General features: G+C 41.7%; 1 protein-coding gene across 1 annotated transcript; it reads left to right on the forward strand.

Moving 5' to 3' along the window:
• Positions 1 to 21: 21 nt before the first annotated feature.
• LOC137135694 (zinc finger MIZ domain-containing protein 2-like) lies at positions 22 to 16,555 on the forward strand. Its single transcript, XM_067520132.1, has 21 exons — positions 22 to 467; positions 5,154 to 5,256; positions 5,437 to 5,551; positions 6,331 to 6,539; positions 7,341 to 7,500; positions 7,750 to 7,992; positions 8,262 to 8,421; positions 8,791 to 8,909; positions 8,992 to 9,084; positions 9,211 to 9,400; positions 10,060 to 10,201; positions 10,398 to 10,476; positions 10,564 to 10,695; positions 10,857 to 10,962; positions 11,240 to 11,397; positions 11,632 to 11,699; positions 11,781 to 11,849; positions 12,224 to 12,513; positions 13,275 to 13,447; positions 13,741 to 13,938; positions 14,217 to 16,555. The coding sequence occupies exons 2-21, from the start codon at positions 5,207 to 5,209 to the stop codon at positions 14,322 to 14,324; spliced, it is 2,862 nt and encodes a 953-aa protein (XP_067376233.1). The 5' UTR covers positions 22 to 467; positions 5,154 to 5,206; the 3' UTR covers positions 14,325 to 16,555.
• The last annotated feature ends 1,689 nt before the right edge of the window (positions 16,556 to 18,244 follow it).

The raw sequence follows: 18,244 nt of genomic DNA on the forward strand, positions 1-18,244 counted from the left end.
GTCCCTCTCTGCCTCTTGTCTCCCCCTGCCTGTCTCTCTCGGTAACTGTCCAACCTGCTGGCTTTCTACCACCGGCAGCAGCAATGCAGAGGAGAAACACTGAAGCCTTAACGTTCACCTCCGATCATCAATCACTCGTCAGAAATTAATGGTAGTTTCAGTTTATGTCCTCATCGACTTTCCTGGAGCTTCGGGCGAGTGTGTCGCCTCCTGAAACCGGATAATCAGACGCAGAGGCCGGCGGTGGCAGTAACCGGGGGTTGCTGGCTGGCTAGTTGGCTCGCTGGCTCAAAGTAACCAACGCTAGGGCAGCTGGTTGGATCTCGGCTTTCGCAGAGGACTTTATCGGGACTTTTTTGGAGCCGCCTTTGAACAAGTTCTGGCTGTGGTGTTTGACTTTAGTTGTGCTTGGTCCTGGATGCGACGGAGCCCCGGAGCAGGGCTCAGACACCGGGGAAGTAGTAGAGGTAGGTCGCCTCTGGGAACATTCTAGCAGCTGTATCTGTAGCGTTCTTTGACATCCACGACTGTATGTCTTAATTAATCGGAAGGTGACTATAATTAAATTATTCTTAAAATTGTTGTGCGGATCCACATTTAATGGGTGTTTTAGTGCTGAAGGTAGAAGCTAGCTGGTTGCTAGCCGTTAACCCCATAGCATTCTATTGTCGTTCTAATGGTCTGGCTAAGCTAACATGCTAACTAGGTATCAGCGCTGAAAATGTAAAATACTTTGTTTGGACGCCTTACGTGTACCAATATCTGACGCTTGATTTGTCACTTTTTGTCCTTTTAAATAACAGCGTTTGGTGAGTTAGCTGAGACCGTTCGGGCGCAGGGTGCTGTGGCCGTCTCGTTAGCAAGCCAACGCTAGCAGCGGTGCTAAACACAGCAAGAAGCCTCATTTTCCGGCCGCCGTGAGCACTGGGAGCTGCCTGTTAACATGTTAGCATTAGCTTTAGCTTCTCCCTGGTTGCAACACACGGAATCTCAAAATGTCTCCTGTGACACTTTCATTTTGCCCGAGGTTTTCATGTCAGTGCGACTTAAGAGGACAGATACCCGGGAAATCACGGCCCGGCCTGTCATGGGTTTTTTTTTATTATTCTGTAGAACTGTATTATATTTGTACAATTGTTATTGTTGTACGCGTGTGCGTGTGCAGCGTGCACACAGCACAGAGTGGGAGGGGTTGGACCCTGAAGGGCGCACAGAAGAGGAACGGGTTCAGTCATTTACATAAGTAAAAGTACACATAGCTACTCCACTCCACCAAAAGCATTTGTAATTTTATGTGGACGTTACTTCAAGTTCGTCACACGATTTACCTGCAAAGTCATCTTTAAGTAACTGAAGCAGTGAGATACAGTAAGTAGACTATTAAATCCAATATTTCCCTCTTCGTTGTTATGGAGAAGACGTATAGAGTGACAGAAAAAGTATAATACAAGTATCTTGAATTTGTGGAGTATTTGATTAAATGTGCTTAGTTGCCGTTCACCATTGTAATTTGTAAAATCTGGATATTTCCAAGAAAATGCTATGAGGTACAATTTGTAAGCAAGACTGAAAAATAATGTGATTATTTTTTTCTTCTTGTAATATTTATTACGGTCTCTGCAGTTATGTACAACTCTGGCTGAAAGATGTGTTTGAGGACATGTTAACACATCATGTTTAGTATCCTCACCAGGCCTTGAACCGAGCTTCGATTACTGGGTTTAGGGCCAGAGTCTCGTCCCCAATCGTCCGTCGATTGATGCTTCTATTTCATGATGGTCACGACTGCCTGTGATACAACTTCAGTTTTTGTTATTTTCCTTGTCTACGTTTAAGTCCTCAGCAGGTTTCACATGAAGCCAGTGGGACTGGTTACAACTTTCTCTAGATTCTTCGTTTAGAATCTTGCTTAAAAATAAATAATTTTATAAAACAACTGCAGCTGACAGCTCAGCTTTGCAGTTTCTATTCTAATCTGCTAAACTGCAAGAGTTTAACCCTGAATCTAAGTAAAAAGGAGGAAATTGCTGCAGTTATTAAAGAGTGACTTAACAGGTTTTTCATCTTGCATCCTGTAAAAAGGTATCAAACTTCCCTCTATCTCTTTCTGCTTCACACTCAAAAACTCTTAAATGACATCAAGAGGAGTTTGAATGATCATATATGGTATCTCTGGTTATAGTCTTGGTTGACCTGCTCCCCCATAACTCTTCCAGATGACATGACCTGAGCTATAAAATCATTTGGAAAAGTTTTTTAAACTAGAAGCAGAATCTGTACAGTGACTTTGCCGATTTTCAGCTTGCTTTCGTTGGAAACGTTGTAATATCAACCTTTTAACTTTCACGTTTTTCAAGAACCAGGAAAACATGTTAAAGGTGGAAAAAAACTGAATAAACAGTCATCAGAGTATCAAAGAGGTCAGTGGAGCGGTGAGATAATTTCACATTTCTGGGACAAGCAAAAGACGGAACATATTGTGACCCAGCACTGATGTTTTTTTTAGTTCACACGCAGCTCACATTTCAGTGCAATCTGTGATGTGTGGCAGTTTACACTGGAGCAAACATGTCAGTGACAAACTTGAACCATCAAGAAAAGGAGTTCAGACCTGAGGAAACCATCTGAATTAGGCAGAAAGGCCTGTGATGTAAACATACCTTTGGAAAGTAAAACCTATACTAATGTACAGCTGAGAGAGTCTGTGCTGAGGGAGCAGCTGGATGGTCCGGAAGATATCAGCTGCTTGAGGTTGGTTAGTTGTCTTACCTGTTTGGCTAAACTCATTTTTAGCTGATTGCATAGTTGGCAGTGTAATATAAAAGAAAAGAGAGTGTTTGGACAGTGAAAGCATAATTTCCACAGTGGACTTGGAATTAAAAAGCGAAGATGTGATTTAAGTGCAGACTTTCAGCTTTTATTTAAGGGTTTGGTTGAAAGCATTAGATAAACTGTAAAGTTATTACAACCAGTTTTATCCATAGACCTCCCATTTTAGAGGCTCAGACATTTTTGGACAAAGTAACATGATCATAAATTAGTCTGTTTTAGTACGTGGTTGTAAATCCTTTGGAGTCAGTGACTGAAGTCTGGAACCTGAAATTATCAGCAGATGTTGATTTCTTCCCTGCAGATCTTCTGTCAGGTCTTTAGTGCAGGTGTCTTCACCTCCTGGATGTTTGGGGGTTTTTTACCTTCAGCTTTCCTGCTGCAAGTGAATTCAGGGCAGGTGACAAGGTTGCAATTGCTGAACTGTCCACTTTTCTGCCTTTAAAATAATCAAGGGGAGGCTTTCACAGCATCTTCACATCATTTCCTATCAGCACCTTTAAGCTTTGAAGCATTTGTCTTAAAGTGAAATCAAGGCAGCTGCAGTTTTGAATCCAGCTGCCACAGTGAGGTTTTATATAAACATTTTTTTTAATCAGTGAGAAATATTGAGACTTTATTAGTCAGTTTTCACTATGACGATATTACAGTGTTAACATATTGCAGTAAACACAGTTTTTTTTTTAATCAATTTCATGGGAAATATGAGTCATAGAGAGATGGAACAACAGATCATCTTTGTAGCTTTTGACTCTGTCAGATCAAACAGATAAGGTATTGAGGGCATAATCTTTAATGATTATATGGTAAAATCTAAAATGAATAGAACCTCATAGAATGTGAATATTTGTGACTTCCTGTACAGGTGATGATATTACTAATGAAAAGTTTGGAAATTGTTACGTCTTGTCACCCTTATCTCTTAACCAGAAAAATAATTCTCCTATTATCCACTGAAGTTATTCTGTCAATGTTCCTGAACTCGCCAGTTTGTTGTTGGTTTTTAAGGATGACGTTTGGCTCCCTGGTGCATTACTTTTGGTTTCTAAGCGTGTTGATGGTTGGGGAGATGTATACACTTCATAGTGATAGTTAACAACCACAGAGTAAACGTCACGCTTCAGAAATGAACTCTAGCCCTTTTATGAATTAACTGCTGGAACAACACCACACCTGGTCATGTAACATTTATTTAGGAAGTTGTTCCGGAGGGTGAGTTTGGCTTCTTGGTCAGTTTTCAGACTCCGCTGACGTAAAGCGATGTCCTACACAGAGACAAACAGTATTAACACCGTATAGTCAGTGGCTGGTGTTTCAGCAGTGAAACTGCCAGTGAAAACATTCTCTGACATATTACATCTTTTCTGTTGATTACATGTTGTGGTTTGTAATCTGCTTATTTGCATTTACCACTTTATCGTGAATATCTTATTACACTCACTGGCCACTTTATTATGTACCCTGTTCAACTGCTTCTTAACCAAATGTCTAATTGGCCAATCATATATGTGGCACCATCTAAATGCATTTAGGTGTGAAGACATGGTCAAGATGATCAGAATCAAGGGGAGCAAAAGGTGATTTTAAGTAACTTTTAAGTGGTTGCTTTACACATAACCATCTCTAGGGTTTCTACAGAACAGTCTGAAAATATCCAGTAAGCATCAGGTTTCTGGGTGAAAAGACTTTATTGATGTCAGAGGAGAACAGAGAGTAAGTCAACAGTAACTCACAGGTTGCAACCAAGGAATGAAGAAAGGCATATTTATAAACCCAACATGTCAAACCTTGAAGCAGATGGGCTGCAGCAGCACAAGACCACTTCAGGGGCCCCTCCTGTCAGCTAAGAACAGGAAACTGCAGCTACAGTTCATAAGGACTCACCAAAGTTTGCAAAGCCTGCCTGTCTGATGAGTTAGTACCAATCAGGTGGAGTCAGAATGTGGTGTAAAAGTATTCATCCATCCTGTCTTGTATCAGTGGTTCAGTCTGATAGTGTGATTGGTTTTATTGGATATTTCTTGATTTAATTTTTGGTTGTTTGGTTCTTGTTCTGTTTTCTGCTGTGGTGTCTGCGGACAGATCACCTTTCAAGGTGTTTTGGGTATTATAGTCTTTATAATAAGTATACTGGAATTTTTAAAGGCATCATTTTAAATCTCAACATTTTTCAATTAAGTTTGGCAGAAGTCAAAGAGAATTTGAAAAGATTACATTTTTATCACTCCAGAAGACAAAGAGCGTGATAGGAAATATAGTTTGAAATTGAATCATATCAGCTGATTACACATACATGAATTCTGTGTATGTGTTTCTTTGTCCAGGAGTCTCTGTCTCTGTCTGTGTGATTGGACCCCGGTGAGCCCCGTCCACCACCATGAACCCCCTGAACCAGATGAAGGCTGGACTGGCCAACAACCCCCACAGGTGCATATAACCACACACTGAAGCAGGGTCTGGAGCGTTTCATGATCTGATGTATGCGAATCGAATTAAGCGATCAGTCCCCATGTCTGCTGTGCTCTTAGTGTCACAAGAAAGACTTGTAGAGATTAAAAGTAAAATCTCTCACACTCACCATAATCTCTCTGTTCGGTTTGTTTGCAGTGAGGGTTCATACTCCTACGACCCCTCCAGCTGGCAGCAGCCCCCCAATCAGCCCACAGGATCCCTCTCCGTGGTGACCACAGTCTGGGGAGTAACCAACCCCTCAGCCAGCCAGGTGTGCCACCACAGAACCAGCACTATTTTAAAAACCGCTTTCCTAACATGATCATTTTGTTTGACATAAAAATGTTCCTAAACAAAAAGCATTTATACAGATGGGGATCACAAAAGCTTAAAAGAAGGTTTTGAAACTTTTTAAGTCATTAATATTTTTATTTCTTTGTATTTTGTACCATTTATTTTAATACACAATACAATTAAACATGGCTGATCAGAGATGATTCAGTTGATATTTTAGTCATATGAGTGTCAAAAAACTCCCCCAACAAAACTCTTAAAAGGATCATTACAGCCATTTTCTGAAAATGAATTTATTCTAATCAGAGTTGTTGCACAGTTGTTGCACAGTAAGACCTCAGCCAGACACTCTGCTTCACATTTGTCTTCATTTCAAAACTTGTGGTAGAATTGTTTTTTGATAGGTGTTTCCCAAAGTTATCTAAATTGGCTGTGATTGCACCACAGCTGGTGCACATGTGCACTGGTTTACCTCAGCCTGCCATGACTCAGGGCATTCAGCAGAATATCTGTTTTGAGTACAAGTTTCAGAATGAAGAAACATGGAGCTTCCGTTTATCTGACTGAAGTTTTTCTTTGGTGTCTGTAGGAATTGTTGAAAGTACAGTTAATTTAGAAAATGGCCAAAGTTATCTTTTCTCTCTCCCAGACAAACAGCCTGTGTACACAGTTTGTTCTGAAGACTACGGCCACGTAAACACAAAATGAAACCACATACTCCAGCTGATGGAAAGCATTTATTTCTCTGTGTGTTAGGGACTAGGTGGAGGGGTGATGGGACCCGGAGCTAATCCAGGTGGGGGACCTATGATGCAAGGCCCAGGAGGCCCGGGCATGGCTGGCGGGCCAGGAGGGTACATGGGCCAGCAGGGCTACGGAGAGCCCAGTAAAGGCTATATGAACCAGAGCATGTACGGCCGGACGACAGGGGGCTATGCTGGAGGCCCAGGGGGCTACACAGGGAGGTGGGTGTCATTTGTCAGTTTTGCAGATGAAGCTGCTGACAGTTTTGTCACATTTTCACTAAAAAGCAGTATCAGAAATGTCAATCAGCTCCACTTCTTAAGACACGCCTTGTGTGTGAATAATTGCCTAGAAACAGACTGGTATGCAGCGTGATTAGGTGCAAAATGTTGGGAGTGTCACACACACCCAGTTTTAGAAGCCTTAATTTTAGTCACTGTATGTACAAAAGCAAAATGTGTTTTTCCACTCTAGTTGAAACGGAGTTAAACATACAGTTCAACTTTAAATAATACAATTCTATTCCTCTTAAACAGGGCTGAGTGAGGCTCACAGAGCCCTACACAGCTGTTTGCTGTGTTTAAATTAAACCAAAGTGCTACTAATAAACTGAATTCAAAAAACTTAAATAAACCCCTGTTCTGCTTCGTCTGTGGGAAAGTTTCATTATGAGTAAAAAGCAGAATATAACACCGCAAAGCTTTAAGTGTCAGAAATCCCTAAACAGCCCCAACAGTGATCAGATGTTACCATGTGTCAGTGAGTTCAGGCTGCAGGAAGTTACTCAATGACACAAGGAAGGAGACAATAATTCCTGAGATAATAAAGAATTATACAGCTACAGTAGGTGATGTTCCACTGCCACCTGTTGGAAACATCTGAACAAAGACCCTGAGAAAAGTTTCCAGGTTCCTTCAGAATAAAATGCTGACGTTAAGAAGCTGCTCAGACTGATTTGGTAAAATATGCCATTTCGAATGGGAACTAAAAAATACAACCTTCGTGTGTCTCTCTGTCTCCAGTTACACGTCTAACCCCGGTGGATCCAGAGGCTCGGCCGACTTTACTCAGGCAGCCGCTGCCGCCGCGGTCGCTGCTGCTGCTGCAACAGCAACGGCCGCTGCCACGGCAACCGTTGCTGCCATCCAGGAAAAACAAAACCAGGAGATGAACTACGGACAGGTGAGGCGATGAGAGCGGTCTCAAGTTTGATAATCACTTAGTGGGTAATTAGAGGTGTAACTGTCCAGGTTTCTTTAGTTTCATGTGGGCAGAGCCTTTTAACTAAAGACCCTCAAGGGAAACAGTAATGATCTAATAAATAAACACACCCTGGGAAGGAAGTGTCAGCGTGAGTTTTATTTTAAATGTCAGCAGTTTTTAATGAGGAATTAGATTGAATGACTAAGAGAGAAAATAACTGTTTTCCAGATGGGGGGACCATCTTACAACAACCAGTTCATGGCTCACTCTGGCCCCCATGGTGCTCCTGGCATGGCTCCTGGAGGTATGGGCCCTGGTCCAGGCCCCACCAGGGGTCCTCCCTCAATGGGCCCCATGTATGGACCAGGAGGTGGTCCCCAGAGGGTCCATCAGCACCCAAACTATGGTCCTGGACCACAGCAAGGCCACCTGAGGCCCCAGCAAGGCCTCAAACGGCCATACAACTCAGAGGTGAGTGTCAGCAGGTTTGGTTTAGCTCATCAATTCAGAATTTTATTCAACCCCATGTCTAGAAACGTTTGGATGCGCTGTAAAGAATTATATGTTGATATAAACAGAATGCCGTGATTTAAATATTTAAACCTACATTTAATTAAGAGTTGTGCAAAAAACTAATCCTGAAACAGGTCAGTTTGGTCAGTTAATGGTAAAACCTGTTTCCTGACAGAAAATAAATACCTTCTGTGTTTTGTTTTGTTTGTCCCCTCACTATATGTCAGTCTTTCCCGGGAATGTCTCAGCAGTACGGGCTACCTGTTGGGTCCAGTATGACCATGATGTCAGCTCCGGGTGCTGGCGGTGGTTCGATGCCAGGTTCAGGTGGAGGTGGTCACGCTGGGCCCAGCCCGTACTCTGTACCCAGCATGCAGTACCATCCAGGTGAGATGTCTGCAGTCATGCTGTCGCTCTTTCTGTCATTCAGTGTGTGTAGTTCTATTGCTAATCTTCAGTTCTGTCATTCTGTTGTTGTTTTTTTATACTGTTCTATTGATCTATCATTTTATTATTATCATTAGTAATACTTTCTATACTTTCTGTCATTGTGTTCATTATTTTATCATCATCATTTCTACCATTGTGTCATTCTGTTGTCGAGCACTGAGCTTGAAAATTGTCCAACTTGGAACCGTATCCAAAATGCAACCCACTCTCAGACCCTCTGCCTGTTCTGGACATGTTTAGATCAGCACAAAGTGTTTTTTTAGCTTATTTTCCATTGGTTGCATCAGTGTTTCTGTTTTCCTGCAGGTCCTGGTGGTCCGGGCCCAAACCCCCAGCGCTCCGGCTCCTCTCCCTCTTATCCGAGCCATAAAATGTCCCTCTCCCAATACCCTCCCTCTGGAGCTCCCAACTCACAGTACTACAAGGTGAGAGTCATTGTGTCTATTGGTTTATTGTAACATGTGGCAAAAAAGAATAATAACAAAAGTAAAACTGTTGTTTGTGAAGCAGGACCAGTTTAATGGTCAGGGTGGAGGTTTAAACACAATGACAACAGCTGGTGCCGGAGGCATCTACAGCTCCTTCAACCAACCGTCTGGGGTAAAAGAATCTCTTTAACAGTGGTGGGAGAAAACCGAGTATAACATTATATATAACGTCATATTACGCCAAACTCTACATTTCTAAACTATTCAAATGCCCCGTGTCTCTCTCTCTCTCTCTCAGCCTGGACGGGGGTTGCCAGGTTACCCCTCCTCCCCTGTACCTGGTAACCCAACACCTCCTATCACCCCTAGCAGCTCTATGGCCCCACCCTACATGTCACCTGGAAACAGTGATGTCAAACCGACACCCCCTACCTTTCTGCCCGACATCAAGCCCAACATTGCCAACATGGCCCCCCATCCACCTACAGGTACACATATTATTAGTAACACAACAGGCCTTTTGTCAACCCACAATTTGTTTCATTATCACAGAATAGTCATTATTTTATTGAAGCCACAGGTATATCAGTCAAGACAATCACATTATGCCCAGTCAAATATTATTCAGTATAGATAATAATAATAATAATTCATTTTATTTATAAAGCACTTTACATTTTCTAACAAATCTCAAAGTGCTACACAAGCAGATTAAGACCAAGAATAAAACATAATAAACATGTAAAGCCTAAAAACATATAAAACATAGAATAACACAGCATTAAAGTAAAAAGTAATGATCACTTTAAAATGTTTTTCTAAACAAAAAAGTCTTTAACTGTTTATATTGAATTATATTTTTGTCTATGAAGTAATGAAATTAGACAGTATTATTTAAGTTAGTTATTGTTCAGGAAATAAAAACCTCAAATAACCTGCTTATTGACTGAAATAATCTGGCTAATCGTGGTGACCCAATCTGGTTATTGTAAATGAAACAATCTTTAAATAATGTGGTTTTTGCCTGTGAAATGCTTTGGGCTATAACTTTGAAATAAACTGGTCATTTTCACTAAATAACTTTAAGGTTGTGTTGATGTCACATGAATTGTGCAGGTGTCTGACTGTGCTGACCTAATGTAAACAGGTAACCCCAGTGACGACCTGCGACTGACCTTCCCGGTGCGGGACGGTGTGGTCCTAGAGCCTTTCAGATTAGAGCACAACCTGGCTGTCAGCAACCACGTCTTCCAACTACGGGACTCGGTCTACAAAACGCTTATAATGAGGTAACTAACAGAATCAAACTGAAACACACAGTGGCATTTATATGAAAGATCAGAATGTTTTATATTAGATGTGTATGTCCACACTGAGAAGATGGGGTGAAAAGTCATAGAGGGACCAGTGATGTCCTTAAAGTACAGGTTTACCTGTGCACATTTTGTGAGCGTCCGTGCTGAGACATTCATTGGTGTTTTTCAGACCGGACCTGGAGCTCCAGTTTAAATGTTACCACCATGAGGATCGACAGATGAACACCAACTGGCCCGCATCCGTCCAGGTCTGACCTCCACCCTTTGTTTGTAATGTGTCTCATCACTGAGGTGTTTTGGCCATGTTGTTATTCACCTACTGCTCCTGTGCCCAGGTGAGCGTGAACGCGACTCCTCTCACCATCAAGCGAGGTGACAACAAAACCTCCCATAAGCCTTTGTACCTGAAGCGCGTCTGCCAGCCGGGAAGGAACACCATCCAGATCACCGTCACCGCCTGCTGCTGTGTAAGAGCACACGCAGAGACGCACTGCGTCCACGCTCATATTTTTACAGGGATAAACGTGGAACTTCTTTAGATCAGATTCTGTGTCTGTAGGTAAAGGTTTCTATGTATTGTAAATGTTTTTTTGGAAATAACAGTTTATGTCTGTCCCCATCCTTGCAGTCTCACCTGTTTGTCCTCCAGTTGGTTCATCGTCCATCAGTTCACTCGGTGCTGCAGGGACTAATGAAGAAGAGGCTGCTGCCTGCAGAGCACTGTGTCACAAAGAGTAAGTCATTCCACTGACGAATACCAAAGAAATGAATCGGAAATTTAGTGTTTTGTTTCTGTTTCCTAATTTAAAAGTGTGATTTTAAGATTTAAACATTCAAATTTATTATTCACATCTCCAGTGGTTCAGAACTGACCTGGTGACAGAAACAGAACCAAATCATACACACATTTTTATGGGCCTTAAAGTTGTTTCCCTATGTCACCGTCTGGTTCCAGGACCTCACACTCTTTATTTGTGTGACGATATTTGTCATTATCTGCATCTCTTTTAGTAAAGAGGAACTTTAGCAGTGGTTCGATCCCGGGGACTCCTGGCTTAAATGGAGAGGACGGAGTTGAGCAGACAGCCATCAGAGTCTCATTAAAATGTCCCATTACTTTCCGCCGCATCCAGCTTCCTGCCAGAGGTCACGACTGCAGACACATACAGGTGAGAGCCGCAATGTAATGTGCACAGGATATTGGAACTGTTCTGAAATGTGTACAATACCTACCTGAACATAAGTACTTGATATCATTTTGTACTTATTCCACATAATTACTTTTTATTTGTTGATTATATAATGTGAAATGTGACAACCCCATATCAATGCTTCAACTTTGTCTTCAGTGCATCGCAGAACTGTTTTTCACTTTTTTTGTGTGTGTGTGTGTCTGTCTGCAGTGTTTTGACTTGGAGTCGTACCTGCAGCTCAACTGTGAGAGAGGAACGTGGAGATGTCCTGTGTGCAAGTATGTACAACCACTACATTGACACTCAGCTCTCACATGTTGCACGTCTCCTCTTTAACCTGCTTGTGTTTGTGTCTGCAGTAAAACTGCTCTGTTAGAGGGTCTGGAGGTGGATCAGTACATGCTGGGAATCCTCATCTACGTTCAAAAGTAAGGAAGGTTACTTATGCTGTTGCTCCACGCTGTGACATCTAGTTGATTTTTGGATTAAAAAGATTGAAGTTATGCTTTTTATATTTCATAGTGTTTTTACCATTAAAGTCCTTTGTTTTGCTTTGTTTTATTTGTCTTGATGTTCAGAAAGTCTTTCAAATACAAAGAGATGGTAGTTATTGTAAAACTATTATGTGCACACACAACAATAAATACATACATCATTACATTCACCTCTGTACCGAAGAAAACACCAGGTTCTGGTTCAGTTCAGTTCCTCATTTGGAAAAACCCTGATCAACATCACTGCTGCAAATATCTCAGATCCATTGTTGGCTATTGTTTCACTCTCGTCTTCCTCCTCTCGTCAGCTCAGAGTATGAGGAGATCACCATTGACCCGGTCTGTAGCTGGAAGCCAGTTCCTGTGAAGCCAGACCTGCATGTGAAGGAGGAGTCGGACGGTCCAGTGTTGAAGCGCTGCAGGACGCTCAGCCCCAGTCACATGGTCGTCCCCAGTGTGATGGAGATGATCGCGTCACTCGGCCCCACCCCTTCTTCTTCTACCTCTGTTGCAGCCTCCTCTTCCTCCCCAATGCCCTACACCTCTGTACCTGCAGGCGGCAATAACAGCAGCAGCACACCTGACTACCCTGGGACAGGTATGGAGGACAGGTTGGCCTGGTTATGATAAAAAAAGAAGGTGCATTCAAAATAAAACTGATTTAGTCTTAGAGTCAAAGAAAAGAGCTTGTAACATGCTTCTCAGTTAGAACATATACAAATACAATTGTGGGTCTTCTAAGCCCCCAAAATCTATGGGTTCCCTGAAATAAGACCTGTGGTTCACATAGTCAAGAGATTTTTTTACGATTTATTCTAAGACTCATCTACTCACTAAACCACCTTTAAAGCCTCAGTGAGTTTAGAAAAGACTATATCCTATAGAAAAAGGCCTTTTGAAGAAGAGGTTGTTGCTTCTTATTCCAGACTGGAAGTTTAGTGGTGTAGTCTCCACCAGGTGGAGCTGCATGGAGCACGTTTCCCTCATGGAAGGTGACATTCATTTACATTTACATTTACATTTAGTCATTTAGCAGACGCTTTTATCCAAAGCGACTTACAAGTGATGTACAAGGCAGGAAAAATCTAAGTCAAGGAGAAAACATCAAATCAAAGTCCTATAAGAAAAATGTTCACAGTTCATGAGATACCAGTGCAAGAGAGCAGAAAGTTTTTTTATTTATTTATTTTTTTTTTATTAAAGATTTAAGTGCATAGGAAGATGCGGAAGAGTTCAGTTTTCAGCAGTTTTTTTGAATATTGGGAGAGAATCAGCTGAGCGTGCAGCGTTGGGTAGCTCGTTCCACCATCGTGGGATCATTGCGCTGAACAGTTTTGCTTGCGTCTCTGTCTCCACCAGCTCCATCCTATCCCAGTCAGTCCAGTAGTTTCTCAGACTTCAGTGGACCTGGGACTCCAGGGGCCGGAGGGGACTTCTCCTCCCCAGGTCCTCCCCCTCTGTCCTACCAGTCTGAACTGTCCAGTGCCCTCCTCACCCCGGACAAGCCTCCTCCACACCAGCTGGCTGGACAGGTAGAGTAATCATCATCATCACCAGTTTTTTATTTCACCACTTAAATTCACTAATTATCTTAATCATCACCTCTTCCTTCTATACTTCCTCTCCTCCTCCTCCTCCTCCTTTGCTGTACTTGTTCTTCTCTCACCCTTCCTCATTTTCCATTCTTTTTCCAAATATATTTCTCCTCTTTCTTCTTTTACCTTCTTCCTTCATTCCTCCCTTGTCTTCTTCACTTCTCCGCTTCTCCGTTCTCCTCTCTCCCCCTTTTCTTACTCTCCCCTCTTCCTTCCCTCTCTCCTCTCAGGTGTCAGTCTCAGGCCGTCTGGACTCCACTTCCCATGGGGCTCCTCTCTCCCAACAGCAGTCTCAGGGTCTCCATGGCAACTCCCAACTGGCAGGCAGCAACCAGATGATGCAGCGTAGCAACCAGAATCCCCGTCTCCAAGGCGACAGCTCCTTCGGGCTTGGGGGGTCTGCGGAGGTTCCAGAACCTTCTCTGGACGTGAGTAGAAACCAGACTCCACTTTAAAAACTAAAGATGCTACTGAGTTTTATTCAAAAGGTTAATAATCATAATAATTTTAAAAGTTTTGTTACTGCATGCTCAGTATATTATTGTTATTATTGGTAAGTAACCAGATTAAAATTATTGTTTTTGGTTTGATTCATTTTATCACAGAGCATCAAAGCAGCATAATTACTTTTTATGACTTTTTAAGGTGATTTCAATGAAAAATTTTTAATGAACAATTTTCATCTTTGTTTTAATCTTTTCTGCAGTTGCTTCCAGAGTTGACCAACCCAGACGAGTTGCTGTCTTACCTCGGACCTCCGGACCTGCCGAACAACAACAACGATGAGCTGCTCTCATTGTTCGAGAACAACTGAACACCCTTGCACACCTCCAGAAGTTAAACAAGACTTTATTGTAAAATACAAACTCACTGTCTGCACAGGATGGAGCGGACGAGAGGAAGGAAACAAAAAAAAATCTACTTTTAAATATGAAAACTATTTGATGTGTGACTATGAACTTGATGGTAACTTTGTGTTTTTTTATTTTCTTAAACTGTATTTTGATGCTTCATCCATCATTCCCTGTTGGTGCTGCCAGCCTCGCTGTTCACAGCTCATATAAACTATTTAAAGTGACCACACTGCTGCTTTCACCTGTTTTACCTACAGATCACATTCACCATCACTGCTGCTACAGATTATCGCCAGTTTTTAGATTTCATTCCTTCCAGGCGGTTAGTGTCTATTTCTGTGAAAATTCTGAGACAATTAATCCCAGTTCGTTTGGTTTTGTTCTGACTTAGTTTCAACAGTCGGCAGTGATGAGGAGTAAACATGTCTTATAGCTAATGAGCAGAATTAGTGGACACGCTCCTTTAAAACCACAATATTTCTGATCCCAACGGGTTTTAATATAACAGTATAACAGCTTGTAGATGATCTTTAAAGGTGCAGTCCTCCTCTGTTGTATTTCTTTTTAACAGAGATGCTTAAAGACACTGAACATCAACAACGTTGGTCGAGAAAATGCTCCAAGAAGCTCAACTGATCCAGCCTTTACACTTAGACACATGCTCTTCCCTTTTAAAATGATGGCTTCTCTGAAATCCAGCATATTTTTTCAGAATTTCTTAAACCATTTTATGTTGCGTTTTATACATTGATAAATAGAAAATTAATTTTATTGTAGTTGTGTATATGTGTGTGGATTGTGTGGTGATGTCACTAATCTACAGCTGGAGAAAACAGTAAGAACCAAACTTTTCATTTTATCCCATTTTTAAATCAGATCTTTATTTTTAATACATCTGAAAATGTCTGCAAGAAAAATCCAACATTCAGCTCATTTGGATCATTGTTGGTTCTGTAAGTGGAGCTGAAATAAAGAGGCAAGTTGTCGAGTGACAGAAATCTCTTGTTAATTGGTTCAACCTTTATTCTGCAAAAGCCTGCATGTTTCCCCAGAGCTAAATCTGGTGCCTTCAGTCCAAAACCCAAAGAAATGTATTTGTATGTGTTATTAAACAATCTGAGACATGGGAGAAGCAGGAATCATGAGCAGTGAATTGCTTCCTACTGTGCATAACAAACTTTGGTGTCTTCCCTGCTTCTTCTGTCTGCTGAGTTGGTGAAGTCGACTATCTCGTCCCCTGCTCATGTCCCCTTAAAGGACGAACCCTGAAACGGGTTTTTTCTTGCTCTAATGACTCATCTTATTGATACTGACGTAAACTACTTTACACATTTAATGCACCTTTTAATAGAAGTGAAGGGCAGATTACAGTACCTGACTTGTGCAAACATGTTTTCAAATGGTTCTCTGAAGCTGAAACAAGGCCTCATCTATTTTAAAGAAATCAAGTTGATATCGTCCAAATAATGTTTGTTGATGTGTAAGTTGTGTTTTTACTGCAGAATGTGAAGTTCTGCAGCTGCAGTAGAAAGGAGGATTACAAAACGTCAGAGTACGTCTATTTATCCAGGGCTTAACAGGACAAAGAATTAAGGCAAGAAAACCCTGTTTCAGTTAACCCAGAAGCAGGACGGGACGTTCCCGAAGCTGCTCTGGTCACTGCGCTTTGAGTTTTACTTCCATCTCTCACCATCAGTACGTGTGGCCAAGTGTAAATGGTAAAATCACATCTGGATTTTATCAGATGGGAGAAATGAAAAGTGCAAATGGAGCCAAAATGTGTTGATTCACTGAGAATGTTCTTGTCCTCCTCGAGCTTGTTTAGCAGGGATTTTATTTTTTATCAACTCACTCTCACCCTGAGGACGGTGAGGGACAACTTGTGCAACCAAAGTTGGCTGCAACAAAAACACGAGAAGATAAAGATGAAAAGACAACAAAAAAACAAATGTTGGAGCAGCAGCTTGTATATGTGATAATATTCAACCAGGATTCATTCTCATCCTGTATGTTGTAAAGTGACTAGAGTCCAGACAGTTGTGGTGTCTCCATGTCTCCATGTCCAGTGACTTATGGAAAAAATAACCCTGTACATGGCCACTGGGTATGATTCAGTAATGATGCTAATAATAATAATAATATGATGGTGATGATAACCTTTGTAATTTAATAAACACACACTGAAAAGACACAGAGGAGTGAATGTGGTGCTTGTGATTGAAGTCTGATGTAAACAGTTAATGATGGATGACATTGTGGTGCAAAAGTGGAAACAGAATCAGTGTAAATCAAAGTGTATTCATATGCAGGTGCTGATCAGGCCAAATTTAATATTTTACAGATGCAGAGTTAAAGCAGTTAAGTAAAAAGTACTGTTTTTCAAAATTTAAGTACAATTACCTGATAATAGAAATATGTGAAGAATCTAAAGTACTCATGCAGCAGCAGGTCACATTACTATAGAATGTGTTACTGGATTGTATGACAGATGTGTTTGTTACCTGATGGAGGTGAAGCTACCGTTAACTGTTTTTACTGCAGACAGCGAAACTTAGTTCACCACTTGGAAAAACAGAGAGTAATAAAAGATTCTGCCGCACTTCATAACATCACTGCTGCAGGTTGTCTGTTTGCTTTCAGTCAAATTTAGAAATGACCACCTCCCTCTCTGAGGATTATCCAGGGGGTATCAAAAGTCATTAAAGGTCACTGATCGATAGCAAACCCCCACCTGCTGCGACCTGCAGACTGCTCTGCACTTTGAACAGGTTCTCAGGTAGAGCGTGGGCAGGGTTCAGAGGTCAAGTGGTGAATGCTCTGCACCTGTACAGTACTTTACAGCCGTTCACACTCAGTGATGGAGGACCTGCGTTGTAGTGGCCTGGCCCACCACTGGTTTGTTTCTTAAAAAAGAAAAACCCCACCCAACTTCAAATACCATTTCAATTTTATACTCAAGTTCTACCAAAGTACTATGCACAGACGTAGCAGTACTGCAGTACTGAGTTCCTGATAAAACCAAAGTATTTAATATCTCCTGAACTTGATGCTGCTAATAACAGGTCAGGTGTTATAAGTAAAAGTAAGTAAATAAAAAATACTAAACTAAAAGCATTATGATAAATGTTAAACTGTATAATTAGAACCATTCAAGCATTAGACATGTAAATCAGCTGCTACTATTGTACTGACACAGTACATAAAGTATTTACTAGTAAAATAAAACTATTAACTACTATATGTACTCATTTGTACATAATAATCTGTACATTATTAATCTGTATCTGCAGATAACCGGGGGTGTCACATGTACAATAGAGTAAAAGTAAAATACAACTTCCTGAAAACTGCGCAGTACTTGAGTCAACGTGCTTAGTTAATTTCCACCTCTGCTCGTGTTGTGCTGTTTCCCGTCTCACCCAGTGAAGGGGACAAAAACAAACTTTAGGAACTTTCTTTCTTCCTGTGCAGAACCGGACGAACCGCGCCCTGTCCGTGTGACCGAGCCCCCACATGCCTCCCCCTCCCCCCTACAACGAGAACGCCCTGCGACTCTGGCACGTATTGGACACGCGAGGTGCCAATCAATCAGTGGCGCGCGCTGTTGAGACACGGGTGAGTTTTACCGGGACATTTCAGCGGGGCGGTGCTGAGGGAGACAAACCTTTTGAAAACGTCTAATCCAACCGAGCGGGCCACCGCTGTGTTCGACTAAAACGCACCGTGAAATGCGTCTGTCCATTTATAGGTCAATAAAACGGGAGCGTCAGCAATTCCGGCCGCTGATTTGCTGAAAGCAATGTCAATCGAATAGTTCAATGTTACCGATTGGCTGGCCGGGCCTTCACGCCGCCCACCGTCGCCTTATATAAAATTAATC

The sequence above is a fragment of the Channa argus genome, chromosome 11 (genome assembly GCF_033026475.1).
Source record: "Channa argus isolate prfri chromosome 11, Channa argus male v1.0, whole genome shotgun sequence".
In the NCBI taxonomy this organism is placed as follows: Eukaryota; Metazoa; Chordata; class Actinopteri; order Anabantiformes; family Channidae; genus Channa; species Channa argus.

Bases quoted from the DNA above. Each gene is read 5' to 3' on its own strand.
- LOC137135694 (XM_067520132.1), top strand. From the start codon at position 5,207: ATGAACCCCCTGAACCAGATGAAGGCTGGACTGGCCAACAACCCCCAC. The intron at 11,850-12,223 runs GTAAGGAAGGTT...TCCTCTCGTCAG, and splicing joins ATCCTCATCTACGTTCAAAA to CTCAGAGTATGAGGAGATCA. The intron at 12,514-13,274 runs GTATGGAGGACA...TGTCTCCACCAG, and splicing joins ACCTGACTACCCTGGGACAG to CTCCATCCTATCCCAGTCAG.